Source organism: Nannobrachium achirus (genome assembly GCF_963921795.1).
Source record: "Nannobrachium achirus genome assembly, chromosome: 7".
NCBI classification, from domain to species: Eukaryota; Metazoa; Chordata; class Actinopteri; order Myctophiformes; family Myctophidae; genus Nannobrachium; species Nannobrachium achirus.
Window position 1 is genome coordinate 62,437,556 of NC_137816.1, and position 17,960 is coordinate 62,455,515.

At 38.0% G+C, this 17,960-nt stretch overlaps 1 protein-coding gene across 3 annotated transcripts in view; it reads left to right on the forward strand.

Annotated features, from left to right (window-relative positions):
• Positions 1-212: 212 nt before the first annotated feature.
• khk (ketohexokinase) overlaps positions 213-17,960 on the forward strand; it is a 30,887-nt gene continuing 13,139 nt past the window's right edge. For 2 of the 3 annotated variants that reach the window (XM_080729891.1, XM_080729893.1), the window contains exons 1-3: positions 213-360; positions 14,576-14,692; positions 16,689-16,823. In XM_080729891.1, the coding sequence (XP_080586017.1) occupies positions 269-360; positions 14,576-14,692; positions 16,689-16,823 (344 nt within the window). In that variant the 5' untranslated portion in view covers positions 213-268. The remainder of the gene's footprint in view (positions 361-14,575; positions 14,693-16,688; positions 16,824-17,960) is intronic. The other variant, XM_080729892.1, reaches the window with a different exon arrangement.

Here is a 17,960-nt window from a genome sequence, read left to right on the forward strand (position 1 = left end):
TAAAAGTATAGTGGTGTGTGTGTGCGCGTGTGTGTGCGTGTGCGTGTGTGTGTGTGTGTGTGTGTGTGTGTGTGTGTGTGTGTGTGTGTGTGTGTGTGTACGTGCACCGTGCGCGCGCGCGCGTGTGTGTGTTTTCGGGTGAGCTCGGTCATTTCCGTAAAACAAAGCCGAACCATGCTGTGCTAAAGACACACAGATCAGATAATGACAGCTCTGTGGTCCAAAGTCCAAAGGGTTCGGAATCGGTTCACTGTCACACACAGAGACCATGGCAGAGAAGAAGATCCTCAGCATCGGCCTGGTATGTCTGGACATCATTAACGTGGTGGACAGATACCCGGAAGAGGACACGGACCAAAGGTTTGGACAACACATTTAAATGATGATCATAATAATATAATACAGTAGCGAAAACAGCTGCTTCCTTCTCTGGTTTGAATGGATTGCATGAGAAACAATACTAGGATGCGGCTCGAAATTTGATGAACTGTTATTATAATAATGGAATAAAAGGTTTTATTAGATTTTTTTGATCACTTTTGGAAAGGTGATGGTGTGCACATAGACTGGAGTGAAGCCATCCGACTTTGCCAAACGGGAGGTGAAGTGAGCCGACGTCCAAAGTTCGCTGCGCATCATGTAGTAATTACCGTAGGAGCTCGCTGGGGCTGTGACGAAAGCAGGCAATGGTCCTGAAAGATACATAACGTATCTTTTGAGTCTGTTTTATCAACACAAAGCAGCTCTACATTTTACCCTATAACTCTATGGGTTTACCCAGAGGAAAGTAACTAATTATTTACTCAAGTACTTTTAATTTACCAGAGTATTTTCTTTTTTTCTCAGCTTGTAGATCTGCTATTTTCAAACATTAGTAGGCCTATTTTTACTTTTTCTACTTTTACTTTTATTCCAATACTTTTGTACTTTTACTCAAGTACATTTTGAATTTTTACTTGTAACAGAGTATTTCTATATTGCAGTATTTATACTTTTACTCAAGTAATGAATGTGAGTACCACTGGTTTTACCTCATACTATAATCCAACAATAACAGTAGGGGTAATAATAATAATAATAATAATAATAATAATAATTAATTGGCTAATCATTGACAGCAACTTAAAAAAAAAAAAAAAAAAATCAGTGACCTCATTTTGATTGAATAGTCATGATATTTGAATATTCATGATATTTGACATCTATCTATCTATCTATCTATCTATCTAATCTATCTATCTAACCATTACGGCCAAGACCCTTGCAAATTAATGCTGTCCTTTGCCGCAGCGTGATTCACACTTGCAAGGGAATTCCGTCCTTGTCCCTTTTATGCACATATATGAAGTACCCTGGTGTCATAAATATTAAGCCCAGTCTCTGGACTTTGTGCATTAACCAAAAAACCTCCTTCATAGGTTTGTTCACCAAACCAATGGGACTCAACTAACAATGTCCCAATGTACCACTGATAATAGTTTTGTAAGGTTTTACAGTAGAGAAGTGGAGAAATATAGCTTCAAAGTTGCCTACAACGCACATATTTTAGACACTTTCTCTGGACTTTGTGCATTAACCAAAAGACTTCCTTCATAGGTTTGTTCACCATTCCAATTGGTATCAACTAACAATGTCCCACTCTACCTCTGACAATAGTTTTGTAAGGTTTTACAGTAAAAAAGTGGAGAAATATAGCTTCAAAGTGGCCTACAACGCATATATTACTTTGGCTATTTCTCTGGACTTTGAGCTTTAACCAAAAGACTTCCTTCATAGGTTTGTTCACCATTCCAATTTGTATCAACTAACAATGTCCCACTCTACCTCTGATAATAGTGTTGTAAGGTTTTACAGTAGAAATGTGGAGTAATATAGCTCCAAAGTGGCCTACAACGCACATATTTTAGACACTTTCTCTGGACTTTGTGCATTAACCAAAAAACTTCCTTCATAGGTTTGTTCACCATTCCAATTGGTATCAACTAACAACGTCCCACTCTACCTCTGATAATAGTTTTGTAAGGTTTTACAGTAGAAAAGTGGAGAAATATAGCTTCAAAGTTGCCTACAACGCACATATTTTAGACACTTTCTCTGGACTTTGTGCATTAACCAAAAAACTTCCTTCATAGGTTTGTTCACCATTCCAATTGGAATCAACTAACAATGTCCCACTCTACCTCTGATAATAGTTTTGTAAGGTTTTACAGTAGAAATGTGGAGTAATATAGCTCCAAAGTGGCCTACAACGCACATATTTTAGACACTTTCTCTGGACTTTGTGCATTAACCAAAAAACTTCCTTCAAAGGTTTGTTCACCATTCCAATTGGTATCAACTAACAATGTCCCACTCTACATCTGATAATAGTTTTGTAAGGTTTTACAGTAGAAATGTGGAGTAATATAGCTCCAAAGTGGCCTACAACGCACATATTTTAGACACTTTCTCTGGACTTTGTGCATTAACCAAAAAACTTCCTTCATAGGTTTGTTCACCATTCCAATTGGTATCAACTAACAACGTCCCACTCTACCTCTGATAATAGTTTTGTAAGGTTTTACAGTAGAAAAGTGGAGAAATATAGCTTCAAAGTTGCCTACAACGCACATATTTTAGACACTTTCTCTGGACTTTGTGCATTAACCAAAAAACTTCCTTCATAGGTTTGTTCACCATTCCAATTGGTATCAACTAACAATGTCCAACTCTACCTCTGATAATAGTTTTGTAAGTTTTTACAGTAGAAATGTGGATTAATATAGCTCCAAAGTGGCCTACAAGTACATATTTTAGACGATTTCTCTAGACTTTGAGCAATAAACAAAAAACTTCCTTCAAAGGTTTGTTCACCATTCCAATTGGTATCAACTAACAATGTCCCACTCTACCTCTGATAATAGTTTTGTAAGGTTTTACAGTAGAAATGTGGAGTAATATAGCTCCAAAGTGGCCTACAACGCACATATTTTAGACACTTTCTCTGGACTTTGTGCATTAACCAAAAAACTTCCTTCATAGATTTGTTCACCATTCCAATTGGTATCAACTAACAATGTCCCACTCTACCTCTGATAATAGTTTTGTAAGGTTTTACAGTAGAAAAGTGGAGAAATATAGCTTCAAAGTGGCCTACAACGCACATATTTTAGACACTTTCTCTGGACTTTGTGCATTAACCAAAAAACTTCCTTCATAGGTTTGTTCACCATTCCAATTGGTATCAACTAACAATGTCCCACTCTACCTCTGATAATAGTTTTGTAAGGTTTTACAGTGGAAATGTGGAGTAATATAGCTCCAAAGTTGCCTACAACGCACATATTTTAGACACTTTCTCTGGACTTTGTGCATTAACCAAAAAACCTCCTTCATAGGTTTGTTCACCAATCCAATGGGACTTAACTAACAATGTCCCAATGTACCTCTGATAATAGTTTTGTAAGGTTTTACAGTAGAAATGTGGAGTAATATAGCTCCAAAGTGGCCTACAACGCACATATTTTAGACACTTTCTCTGGACTTTGTGCATTAACCAAAAAACTTCCTTCATAGGTTTGTTCACCATTCCAATTGGTATCAACTAACAATGTCCCACTCTACCTCTGATAATAGTTTTGTAAGGTTTTACAGTAGAAAAGTGGAGAAATATAGCTTCAAAGTGGCCTACAACGCACATATTTTAGACACTTTCTCTGGACTTTGTGCATTAACCAAAAAACTTCCTTCATAGGTTTGTTCACCATTCCAATTGGTATCAACTAACAATGTCCCACTCTACCTCTGATAATAGTTTTGTAAGGTTTTACAGTAGAAAAGTGGAGAAATATAGCTTCAAAGTGGCCTACAACGCACATATTTTAGACACTTTCTCTGGACTTTGTGCATTAACCAAAAAACCTCCTTCATAGGTTTGTTCACCAATCCAATGGGACTCAACTAACAATGTCCCAATGTACCACTGATAATAGTTTTGTAAGGTTTTACAGTAGAAAAGTGGAGAAATATAGCTTCAAAGTGGCCTACAACGCACATATTTTAGACACTTTCTCTGGACTTTGTGCATTACCCAAAAAACTTCCTTCATAGGTTTGTTCACCATTCCAATTGGTATCAACTAACAATGTCCCACTCTACCTCTGATAATAGTTTTGTAAGGTTTTACAGTAGAAAAGTGGAGAAATATAGCTTCAAAGTGGCCTACAACGCACATATTTTAGACACTTTCTCTGGACTTTGTGCATTAACCAAAAAACTTCCTTCATAGGTTTGTTCACCATTCCAATTGGTATCAACTAACAATGTCCCACTCTACCTCTGATAATAGTTTTGTAAGGTTTTACAGTGGAAATGTGGAGTAATATAGCTCCAAAGTTGCCTACAACGCACATATTTTAGACACTTTCTCTGGACTTTGTGCATTAACCAAAAAACTTCCTTCATAGGTTTGTTCACCATTCCAATTGGTATCAACTAACAATGTCCCACTCTACCTCTGATAATAGTTTTGTAAGGTTTTACAGTGGAAATGTGGAGTAATATAGCTCCAAAGTTGCCTACAACGCACATATTTTAGACACTTCAAACCTATGTAGGAAGTTTTTTGGTTAATGCAAAGTCCAGAGAAAGTGTCTAAAATATGTGCGTTGTAGGCAACTTTGAAGCTATATTTCTCCACTTTTCTACTGTAAAACCTTACAAAACTATTATCAGAGGTAGAGTGGGACATTGTTAGTTGATACCAATTGGAATGGTGAACAAACCTATGAAGGAAGTTTTTTGGTTAATGCACAAAGTCCAGAGAAAGTGTCTAAAATATGTGCGTTGTAGGCAACTTTGAAGCTATATTTCTCCACTTTTCTACTGTAAAACCTTACAAAACTATTATCAGTGGTACATTGGGACATTGTTAGTTGAGTCCCATTGGATTGGTGAACAAACCTATGAAGGAGGTTTTTTGGTTAATGCACAAAGTCCAGAGAAAGTGTCTAAAATATGTGCGTTGTAGGCCACTTTGAAGCTATATTTCTCCACTTTTCTACTGTAAAACCTTACAAAACTATTATCAGAGGTAGAGTGGGACATTGTTAGTTGATACCAATTGGAATGGTGAACAAACCTATGAAGGAAGTGTTTTGGTTAATGCACAAAGTCCAGAGGAAGTGTCTAAAATATGTGCGTTGTAGGCCACTTTGAAGCTATATTTCTCCACTTTTCTACTGTAAAACCTTACAAAACTATTATCAGAGGTAGAGTGGGACATTGTTAGTTGATACCAATTGGAATGGTGAACAAACCTATGAAGGAAGTTTTTTGGTTAATGCACAAAGTCCAACGAAAGTGTCTAAAATATGTGCGTTGTAGGCCACTTTGAAGCTATATTTCTCCACTTGTCTACTGTAAAACCTTACAAAACTATTATCAGATGTAGAGTGGGACATTGTTAGTTGATACAAATTGGAATGGTGAACAAACCTATGAAGGAAGTTTTTTGGTTAAAGCTCAAAGTCCAGAGAAATAGCCAAAGTAATATATGCGTTGTAGGCCACTTTGAAGCTATATTACTCCACTTCTCTACTGTAAAACCTTACAAAACTATTGTCAGAGGTACAGTGTGACATTGTTAGTTGAATCCAATTGGAATGGTGAACAAACCTATGAAGGAAGTTTTTTGGTTAATGCACAAAGTCCAGAGAAAGTGTCTAAAATATGTGCGTTGTAGGCAACTTTGAAGCTATATTTCTCCACTTTTCTACTGTAAAACCTTACAAAACTATTATCAGAGGTAGAGTGGGACATTGTTAGTTGATACCAATTGGAATGGTGAACAAACCTATGAAGGAAGTTTTTTGGTTAATGCACAAAGTCCAACGAAAGTGTCTAAAATATGTGCGTTGTAGGCCACTTTGAAGCTATATTTCTCCACTTGTCTACTGTAAAACCTTACAAAACTATTATCAGATGTAGAGTGGGACATTGTTAGTTGATACAAATTGGAATGGTGAACAAACCTATGAAGGAAGTTTTTTGGTTAAAGCTCAAAGTCCAGAGAAATAGCCAAAGTAATATATGCGTTGTAGGCCACTTTGAAGCTATATTACTCCACTTCTCTACTGTAAAACCTTACAAAACTATTGTCAGAGGTACAGTGTGACATTGTTAGTTGAATCCAATTGGAATGGTGAACAAACCTATGAAGGAAGTTTTTTGGTTAATGCACAAAGTCCAGAGAAAGTGTCTAAAATATGTGCGTTGTAGGCAACTTTGGAGCTATATTACTCCACATTTCCACTGTAAAACCATTCAAAACTATTATCAGAGGTACAGTGGGACATTGTTAGTTGATTCCAATTGGAATGGTGAACAAACCTATGAAGGATGTTTTTTGGTTAATGCACAAAGTCCAGAGAAAGTGTCTAAAATATGTGCGTTGTAGGCCACTTTGAAGCTATATTTCTCCACTTTTCTACTGTAAAACCTTACAAAACTATTGTCAGAGGTACAGTGGGACATTGTTAGTTGAATCCAATTGGAATGGTGAACAAACCTATGAAGGAAGTTTTTTGGTTAATGCACAAAGTCCAGAGAAAGTGTCTAAAATATGTGCGTTGTAGGCAACTTTGAAGCTATATTTCTCCACTTTTCTACGGTAAAACCTTACAAAACTATTATCAGAGGTAGAGTGGGACATTGTTAGTTGATACCAATTGGAATGGTGAACAAACCTATGAAGGAAGTTTTTTGGTTAATGCACAAAGTCCAGAGAAAGTGTCTAAAATATGTGCGTTGTAGGCAACTTTGAAGCTATATTACTCCACATTTCCACTGTAAAACCATTCAAAACTATTATCAGAGGTACAGTGGGACATTGGTAGTTGATTCCAATTGGAATGGTGAACAAACCTATGAAGGATGTTTTTTGGTTAATGCACAAAGTCCAGAGAAAGTGTCTAAAATATGTGCGTTGTAGGCCACTTTGAAGCTATATTTCTCCACTCTTCTACTGTAAAACCTTACAAAACTATTATCAGAGGTACAGTGGGACATTGTTAGTTGATTCCAATTGGAATGGTGAACAAACCTATGAAGGATGTTTTTGGTTAATGCACAAAGTCCAGAGAAAGTGTCTAAAATATGTGCGTTGTAGGCCACTTTGAAGCTATATTTCTCCACTTTTCTACTGTAAAACCTTACAAAACTATTGTCAGAGGTACAGTGGGACATTGTTAGTTGAATCCAATTGGAATGGTGAACAAACCTATGAAGGAAGTTTTTTGGTTAATGCACAAAGTCCAGAGAAAGTGTCTAAAATATGTGCGTTGTAGGCAACTTTGAAGCTATATTTCTCCACTTTTCTACGGTAAAACCTTACAAAACTATTATCAGAGGTAGAGTGGGACATTGTTAGTTGATACCAATTGGAATGGTGAACAAACCTATGAAGGAAGTTTTTTGGTTAATGCACAAAGTCCAGAGAAAGTGTCTAAAATATGTGCGTTGTAGGCAACTTTGAAGCTATATTACTCCACATTTCCACTGTAAAACCATTCAAAACTATTATCAGAGGTACAGTGGGACATTGGTAGTTGATTCCAATTGGAATGGTGAACAAACCTATGAAGGAAGTTTTTTCGTTAATGCACAAAGTCCAGAGAAAGTGTCTAAAATATGTGCGTTGTAGGCAACTTTGAAGCTATATTTCTCCACTTTTCTACGGTAAAACCTTACAAAACTATTATCAGAGGTAGAGTGGGACATTGTTAGTTGATACCAATTGGAATGGTGAACAAACCTATGAAGGAAGTTTTTTGGTTAATGCACAAAGTCCAGAGAAAGTGTCTAAAATATGTGCGTTGTAGGCAACTTTGAAGCTATATTACTCCACATTTCCACTGTAAAACCATTCAAAACTATTATCAGAGGTACAGTGGGACATTGGTAGTTGATTCCAATTGGAATGGTGAACAAACCTATGAAGGATGTTTTTTGGTTAATGCACAAAGTCCAGAGAAAGTGTCTAAAATATGTGCGTTGTAGGCCACTTTGAAGCTATATTTCTCCACTCTTCTACTGTAAAACCTTACAAAACTATTATCAGTGGTACATTGGGACATTGTTAGTTGAGTCCCATTGGATTGGTGAACAAACCTATGAAGGAGGTTTTTTGGTTAATGCACAAAGTCCAGAGAAAGTGTCTAAAATATGTGCGTTGTAGGCAACTTTGAAGCTATATTTCTCCACTTTTCTACTGTAAAACCTTACAAAACTATTATCAGAGGTACAGTGTGACATTGTTAGTTGAATCCAATTGGAATGGTGAACAAACCTATGAAGGATGTTTTTTGGTTAATGCACAAAGTCCAGAGAAAGTGTCTAAAATATGTGCGTTGTAGGCCACTTTGAAGCTATATTTCTCCACTTTTCTACTGTAAAACCTTACAAAACTATTGTCAGAGGTACAGTGGGACATTGTTAGTTGAATCCAATTGGAATGGTGAACAAACCTATGAAGGAAGTTTTTTGGTTAATGCACAAAGTCCAGAGAAAGTGTCTAAAATATGTGCGTTGTAGGCAACTTTGAAGCTATATTACTCCACATTTCCACTGTAAAACCATTCAAAACTATTATCAGAGGTACAGTGGGACATTGGTAGTTGATTCCAATTGGAATGGTGAACAAACCTATGAAGGATGTTTTTTGGTTAATGCACAAAGTCCAGAGAAAGTGTCTAAAATATGTGCGTTGTAGGCCACTTTGAAGCTATATTTCTCCACTCTTCTACTGTAAAACCTTACAAAACTATTATCAGTGGTACATTGGGACATTGTTAGTTGAGTCCCATTGGATTGGTGAACAAACCTATGAAGGAGGTTTTTTGGTTAATGCACAAAGTCCAGAGAAAGTGTCTAAAATATGTGCGTTGTAGGCAACTTTGAAGCTATATTTCTCCACTTTTCTACTGTAAAACCTTACAAAACTATTATCAGAGGTACAGTGGGACATTGTTAGTTGATTCCAATTGGAATGTCGAACAAAACCTATGAAGGAAGTTTTTTGGTTAATGCACAAAGTCCAGAGAAAGTGTCTAAAATATGTGCGTTGTAGGCAACTTTGAAGCTATATTTCTCCACTTTTCTACTGTAAAACCTTACAGAACTATTATCAGAGGTACAGTGTGACATTGTTAGTTGAGTCCCATTGGATTGGTGAACAAACCTATGAAGGAGGTTTTTTGGTTAATGCACAAAGTCCAGAGAAAGTGTCTAAAATATGTGCGTTGTAGGCAACTTTGGAGCTATATTACTCCACATTTCTACTGTAAAACCTTACAAAACTATTATCAGAGGTAGAGTGGGACATTGTTAGTTGATACCAATTGGAATGGTGAACAAACCTATGAAGGAGTTTTTTTGGTTAATGCACAAAGTCCAGAGAAAGTGTCTAAAATATGTGCGTTGTAGGCAACTTTGAAGCTATATTACTCCACATTTCCACTGTAAAACCATTCAAAACTATTATCAGAGGTACAGTGGGACATTGGTAGTTGATTCCAATTGGAATGGTGAACAAACCTATGAAGGAAGTTTTTTGGTTAATGCACAAAGTCCAGAGAAAGTGTCTAAAATATGTGCGTTGTAGGCAACTTTGGAGCTATATTACTCCACATTTCCACTGTAAAACCATTCAAAACTATTATCAGAGGTACAGTGGGACATTGTTAGTTGATTCAAATTGGAATGGTGAACAAACCTATGAAGGATGTTTTTTGGTTAATGCACAAAGTCCAGAGAAAGTGTCTAAAATATGTGCGTTGTAGGCCACTTTGAAGCTATATTTCTCCACTTTTCTACTGTAAAACCTTACAAAACTATTGTCAGAGGTACAGTGGGACATTGTTAGTTGAATCCAATTGGAATGGTGAACAAACCTATGAAGGAAGTGTTTTGGTTAATGCACAAAGTCCAGAGAAAGTGTCTAAAATATGTGCGTTGTAGGCAACTTTGAAGCTATATTTCTCCACTTTTCTACGGTAAAACCTTACAAAACTATTATCAGAGGTACAGTGGGACATTGGTAGTTGATTCCAATTGGAATGGTGAACAAACCTATGAAGGATGTTTTTTGGTTAATGCACAAAGTCCAGAGAAAGTGTCTAAAATATGTGCGTTGTAGGCCACTTTGAAGCTATATTTCTCCACTCTTCTACTGTAAAACCTTACAAAACTATTATCAGTGGTACATTGGGACATTGTTAGTTGAGTCCCATTGGATTGGTGAACAAACCTATGAAGGAGGTTTTTTGGTTAATGCACAAAGTCCAGAGAAAGTGTCTAAAATATGTGCGTTGTAGGCAACTTTGAAGCTATATTTCTCCACTTTTCTACTGTAAAACCTTACAAAACTATTATCAGAGGTACAGTGGGACATTGTTAGTTGATTCCAATTGGAATGGTGAACAAAACCTATGAAGGAAGTTTTTTGGTTAATGCACAAAGTCCAGAGAAAGTGTCTAAAATATGTGCGTTGTAGGCAACTTTGAAGCTATATTTCTCCACTTTTCTACTGTAAAACCTTACAGAACTATTATCAGAGGTACAGTGTGACATTGTTAGTTGAGTCCAATTGGAATGGTGAACAAACCTATGAAGGAAGTTTTTTGGTTAATGCACAAAGTCCAGAGAAAGTGTCTAAAATATGTGCGTTGTAGGCAACTTTGGAGCTATATTACTCCACATTTCCACTGTAAAACCATTCAAAACTATTATCAGAGGTACAGTGGGACATTGTTAGTTGATTCCAATTGGAATGGTGAACAAACCTATGAAGGATGTTTTTTGGTTAATGCACAAAGTCCAGAGAAAGTGTCTAAAATATGTGCGTTGTAGGCCACTTTGAAGCTATATTTCTCCACTTTTCTACTGTAAAACCTTACAAAACTATTGTCAGAGGTACAGTGGGACATTGTTAGTTGAATCCAATTGGAATGGTGAACAAACCTATGAAGGAAGTTTTTTGGTTAATGCACAAAGTCCAGAGAAAGTGTCTAAAATATGTGCGTTGTAGGCAACTTTGAAGCTATATTACTCCACATTTCCACTGTAAAACCATTCAAAACTATTATCAGAGGTACAGTGGGACATTGGTAGTTGATTCCAATTGGAATGGTGAACAAACCTATGAAGGATGTTTTTTGGTTAATGCACAAAGTCCAGAGAAAGTGTCTAAAATATGTGCGTTGTAGGCCACTTTGAAGCTATATTTCTCCACTCTTCTACTGTAAAACCTTACAAAACTATTATCAGTGGTACATTGGGACATTGTTAGTTGAGTCCCATTGGATTGGTGAACAAACCTATGAAGGAGGTTTTTTGGTTAATGCACAAAGTCCAGAGAAAGTGTCTAAAATATGTGCGTTGTAGGCAACTTTGAAGCTATATTTCTCCACTTTTCTACTGTAAAACCTTACAAAACTATTATCAGAGGTACAGTGGGACATTGTTAGTTGATTCCAATTGGAATGGTGAACAAAACCTATGAAGGAAGTTTTTTGGTTAATGCACAAAGTCCAGAGAAAGTGTCTAAAATATGTGCGTTGTAGGCAACTTTGAAGCTATATTTCTCCACTTTTCTACTGTAAAACCTTACAGAACTATTATCAGAGGTACAGTGTGACATTGTTAGTTGAGTCCCATTGGATTGGTGAACAAACCTATGAAGGAGGTTTTTTGGTTAATGCACAAAGTCCAGAGAAAGTGTCTAAAATATGTGCGTTGTAGGCAACTTTGGAGCTATATTACTCCACATTTCTACTGTAAAACCTTACAAAACTATTATCAGAGGTAGAGTGGGACATTGTTAGTTGATACAAATTGGAATGGTGAACAAACCTATGAAGGAAGTTTTTTGGTTAAAGCTCAAAGTCCAGAGAAATAGCCAAAGTAATATATGCGTTGTAGGCCACTTTGAAGCTATATTTCTCCACTTTTCTACTGTAAAACCTTACAAAACTATTTTCAGAGGTACAGTGGGACATTGTTAGTTGAATCCAATTGGAATGGTGAACAAACCTATGAAGGAAGTTTTTTGGTTAATGCTCAAAGTCTAGAGAAATCGTCTAAAATATGTACTTGTATAGGCCACTTTGGAGCTATATTACTCCACATTTCCACTGTAAAACCTTACAAAACTATTATCAGAGGTATATTGGGACATTGTTAGTTGATTCCCATTGGAATGGTGAACAAACCTATGAAGGAAGTTTTCCATAGAAAGTCTATATTACTATATTATTACTATATTACCTGTAGGCACTTTCTACAATAAAACCTTAAAAAATTGTTATCACATGTACAGTTGGATAATGTGAGTTGATTCCAATTGGAATTGTGAACAAACCTATTGTGGAGTCTTTTTTTATTTTGACAGACAGACAGACAGACAGACAGACAGACAGACAGACAGACAGACAGAACAGACAGACAGACAGACAGACAGACAGACAGACAGACAGACAGCCAATGCCTGGTTGGTTGTTTAAGTTGGCCAAAATCTGGCCATATTTTCCTAAATATGGAGATGACTGATGTCTCACATCATAGATATCTGATGTCATAGACCACATGAGATTGACACAATAAGTCCATATATGGGCATTCCCAGATTTGGGCTTAATATTTATGACACCAGGGTACTTCATATATGTGCATAAAAGGGACAAGGACGGAATTCCCTTGCAAGTGTGAATCACGCTGCGGCAAAGGACAGCATTAATTTGCAAGGGTCTTGGCCGTAATGGTTAGATAGATAGATAGATAGATAGATAGATAGATAGATAGATAGATAGATGTCAAATATCATGAATATTCAAATATCATGACTATTCAATCAAAATGAGGTCACTGATTTTTTTTTTTTTTTTTTTTAAGTTGCTGTCAATGATTAGCCAATTAATTATTATTATCATTACCCTTATTATTATTAGGCCTACTATTATTGTTGGATTATAGTATGAGGTAAAACCAGTGGTACTCACATTCATTACTTGAGTAAAAGTATAAATACTGCAATATAGAAATACTCTGTTACAAGTAAAACATCAAAATGTACTTGAGTAAAAGTACAAAAGTATTGGAATAAAAGTAAAAGTAGAAAAAGTAAAAATAGGCCTACTAATGTTTGAAAATAGCAGATCTACAAGCTGAGAAAAAAATTACTCTGGTAAATTAAAAGTACTTGAGTAAATAATTAGTTACTTTCCTCTGGGTAAACCCATAGAGTTATAGGGTAAACCGTAGAGCTGCTTTGTGTTGATAAAACACTCAAAAGATACGTTATGTATCTTTCAGGACCATTGCCTGCTTTCGTCACAGCCCCAGCGAGCTCCTACGGTAATTACACTACATGATGCGCAGCGAACTTTGATCGTCGGCTCACTTCACCTCCCGTTTTGCAAAGTCGGATGGCTTCACTCCAGTTGCACATAGCCCTTGGTAAAGCCACTCCGCGATGCTTTGTTGTGCTAGTGCCTATTACCACTACCTGACTGCATTAAGGCTACTGACAGCGAGAAACTTGATAAATCAGCAACACGGGTGTATACCGAAATTGTTGACCCATTGAATACTGTGACTCTAGAGGTCGCTGTCGCACGGCTTTTTGTTTTGAGTTGGGAAAACAAGATGAGACCTCATTATTATATGGCTATCAAAATGTTGAAATAGAGCGTTAGTGTTTTTGTGTGGGAAAGTCTATAGTTATGTCAGAAGACATTATCCTTTTATTTATTATTTGTAAAGTTACAATTTAAAGATTTTAAGACTTTTTATTAAAATTGTAATACCAAATTGACCAAATCTTCCACTATTAGGCCTACGTAACGTAAGAAAGTGGCAAATGTTGTGATAATGGCCGATCTACAAGCTCACATAGGCCTCGCACTGTTGAGAATTAGCTAGTAATTCGGCTATTTTACACTATTTATCTGTGGAGTCTACAATTCCAAGTGCTTATCAGGGTGGGGGGTCCCCAGTTCAGATATGATTATTTTACGGGGTTCACACAGCTTGAAATGTTTGGGAACCCGTGAGTTGCCCTACCTTTAAAGTAACAGTCTTCATACCATTCAGTATGTCAACAGTTTCAGTGTAGCCTACTACAACATTGCCCAGCTGGCCTGGTGTGGTTACTAGGGTTACTGCTGCCATTGTGGTGTTTCATTCAGTAATAAATCCCCTGTCTGGCTTGTTGCTGTTGCAGGTTGGGAGAGAGTGTTTTCTACTGGTGATTCAGTCCGAGTGTATCAAAGGGTGCGTTCGGAAATGCGCACCGGGTGTGGTTAGGGGTTAGGGTTAGGGTTAGGCATAGTTTTACTGAGGTTAGGGTTAGGATTAGGATTAGGGTTAGGTTTAGGCACTCACTACACTGAGCACACACCCGGTGCGCATTTCCGAACACACCCTTTGATACACTCGGACTGAAACACCAGCTGAAAACACTCTCCCGTTGCAGGTTTATGTCCCATTGTAGTGGTTCATTCAGTAAAAGATCCCATGTCTAGACTTGTTGCTGTTGCAGGTGTTCGTCTCAGCGCTGGCAGCGAGGTGGGAACGCGTCCAACTCCTGCACCGTGCTGTCGCTTCTCGGGGCTCCGTGCGCGTTCATGGGGTCCCTAGCCCCCGGGCCCGTTGCAGAGTGAGTATAATATAGGTTACTAAAACAGCAATAAGTAAGACGGGTCCTTTTGGTTCCATCTGTACACTCTCAGAGTTACAGACCCGCAAGGGTCCGTTTGGAACCCACTATAGGACTCGTTAAAGGAAACCGTTAAGAGGGAATCGTCATAATAGGGGCGTAACAATACATTTGAACAGCGATACGATACACATCACGATACATTGTTAACGATGCGATACGTGGACGATATTGGTTCATTCATGGCGATACGATTCGATTCAATGATTTAGAAGTGATATAGTAACTATTTAGCAAAGAAATTAATCTGTGTAAAACATGTAAAAAATCTATTAATATGGAAATAAACACTGTGATTATCTAGCAAATACATGGACATTATATTTTAACACATATGGACAAACCCACCTTGATATGAACACAGAGATTACACACATTTATCGTTAGACCAAGAGTAGCTATATGGAATGGAAAGGTAATTAGACCCCTCTTATTAATTTTCTCTATTAAAATTGCTAAATACAAGGCACACGTACTTAGTTTCCATACAATCAATTATTTGCATTGTAAAATGATTCGATACCGAGCCAAAACGGTAAATATGTTGCTTTTGCAAACGATATAGTAGATCATTGCAAATTAAAATTGATTTTTCGATTCAGTTATTATATCCTTACACCCAGCTAGTCATTAAGGAAGTGGAATCATTAAAATCCTAAAGGATCCCAACCCTACTACTAACTCACAGTTCCTTTGGAAGAGGTTGGCCTAATAATATGCTTTGATATTTGAATCAGTCGAGTCCAAGACAATTACGAGGGCAGACCAAAAAATACAGCAATAGGCTACACATTATTGTTATTATCAGCAGTCCTTTTGATCTCCCCATGATAAGATAACATAAACAATATATTGTTTCTCTGGACTCTGTCCTGCAGGTCCACAGAGGATAGTCATATATTTGATCTCAACATCACATTTGAAAATTCATGTGACAGTTTGCTACATCCACACATCTTCTGCCAGTGGTTCCTACATTCCCTGTAATGTTGAGGTGACCCTTACTGCTCAGTTTGGGGAACCCTTTCCTTACAGGTTGATGGATGTACAAACAGTATGTCTGCATATTGATTTTCTTATTGATTTTGATATTGATACGACTTTGGACACTAATGATGGAAGCTGTGTTATTTTGTCAGACGTACTCCAGGGTTGATTAACAAGCCTCCGCTTCTCTCCAAGCAGACACTCCTTTCTGAGTCTCGCAGTGTTCTCTCCAACCTGTTCTCTTTTGTTTTGAACATGTCCTGAAGGATCATCGGTGGAGATCTGATGATAGATATCGTCCTTATTTTATATCCTCGCTTCATGTATAATCGTGTTTCCTCTGTCTCTTCCCCTTTATACCTAGTCTCGCGTAGCCAGACATTTATTCCACAATCTCCGAATTCTATATACGTAGAGTCTGGAACTACAGCTCCCGAAAGCCGAGTAACGGAAGTAGTCACTGACTGCAGCACAGAACTGTAGTCCCACTGGAAACATAACACACTAGCACAGACAGTCATTCGAGAGGCATATTCTTGTTAAGAAAACATTTGAAAACATCATGGAAGTAACACCAACAACACCAGAGAAAGACTAAATACCACCCCCACAAATATTGAAAGAAGACATAACGCTTCCAGTAGGACTTGTTATCGCTACTGCACCAAGGGAGCGGGTGCGTCACATCCGATTTATCGTATTCTCATGATCAGAACTTCCGTCTCCCAGACTGTATGACGGGAGCATTTGCACATTGTGGGAGTCAACCGTCTGGCCACGTGAGACTACTTTCTACCTCGCTACGGTCTTTTTTTCTTGTCTTCTGATGTTCTGTCTTTTACTTTCTCCTCCATCTCTCGCTGTTCCATTCTCTCCGTCTGTCTGTCTCTCTCCATCTGTCTGTCTGACGTGGCTGTGTTGTAACTTGCGTCGTGTGTTCGTGGCGTAGCTTTGTTCTCAGTGACTTCCAGAAGTACGACATCGACATCTCTCTCCTGTCTGAGCACGCTCAGTGCTCCTTTCCAGCGTCCGTCGTCATCTGCAACGCAACCACGGGCAGCCGTACTATCCTACACATGAACAGGTGTGTGTGTGTGTGTGTGTGTGTGTGTGTGTGTGTGTGTGTGTGTGTGTGTGTGTGTGCGTGTGCGCGTGCGTGATGTGCAACGTGTGCAAAACGTGTTCCATATTTGTACTCTTGCTAATGTGTGTCCTTTTTTTTATGCATGTTTTAAAATCTTTGAGTTGCTCCAGCTATGATCCTTTGGTTTTTCTGCTCCACTGGTGTTGTGGTGGTGGTCCCCACCATGCCCTCTAGGTGGAGCCATATACTAACAGACATGGTCCCTTTTGTAGCAGGTAAATGGTGTTCTTCTACTTCTGTCTCCCAGAGATAACTTCTTACTTCACCTGCTCTTTCTTCACCTGCTGCCTGGGCTGGAGCTGGGATAAGTGCTGTCTGATATCCATCATCATCATTTCCCCCTTGATGATAATGAGCATTTATTCCTGGTTTTACGGTACATGGATATCTGTCGCGGGCAGGAACCTCTCATCTCCAATTCTCCATATTATTTTAACTTGTATTGTTTTTGAGCGGTTTCTCCTGGAAAGAGTTCCAACATCTGGCTTTGTTCGGGCCCCAAAAAAATGTCCGGGCCCCGAAGCGTGGCCTACATCTGGCCTACATCTTGGCACAAAGCGTGCAAAGTTTGTTGTACGGCCAGGGTCACATTGGCCAAGCTTCGCGTGGCGCTAAATTAATTTAAACTCATAAATAGTTATAGCACCGCTCACCTCACACTCTCAGAGTGTGAGCTCTGATTTGTATTTTATTTTATTTTATCATAAATTAACGCCCTACTTGATCACACTACAGCGTCACACAAAAGCATCAAAAGTAGCAGATCTGCAAGCTCAAAACGCGGCGCGAAGTCTTTTGCTCATAGATCTGCAACTTTTGCTCCTTTTTAATTTGAATCCTGAAAAGCAACAGCTTTGGACATGTGAGGCTTCCACCCGACGAGAGACGACGTCTTATCATACTGGCATCTCTCACACAAATGGCTCCACGCGCTGCTTTTATTCACCAGAACTCAGAAAGCTATTCCTTGCTCTCGTTTTGCATTCTTTGCACTCTTTCAATCTCGTATCTTGCTCTCTCTCTCTCTCTCTCTCTCTCTTTGTTGTTTCTCTCTCTCTCTGCTGCCTGTCTTTGCCA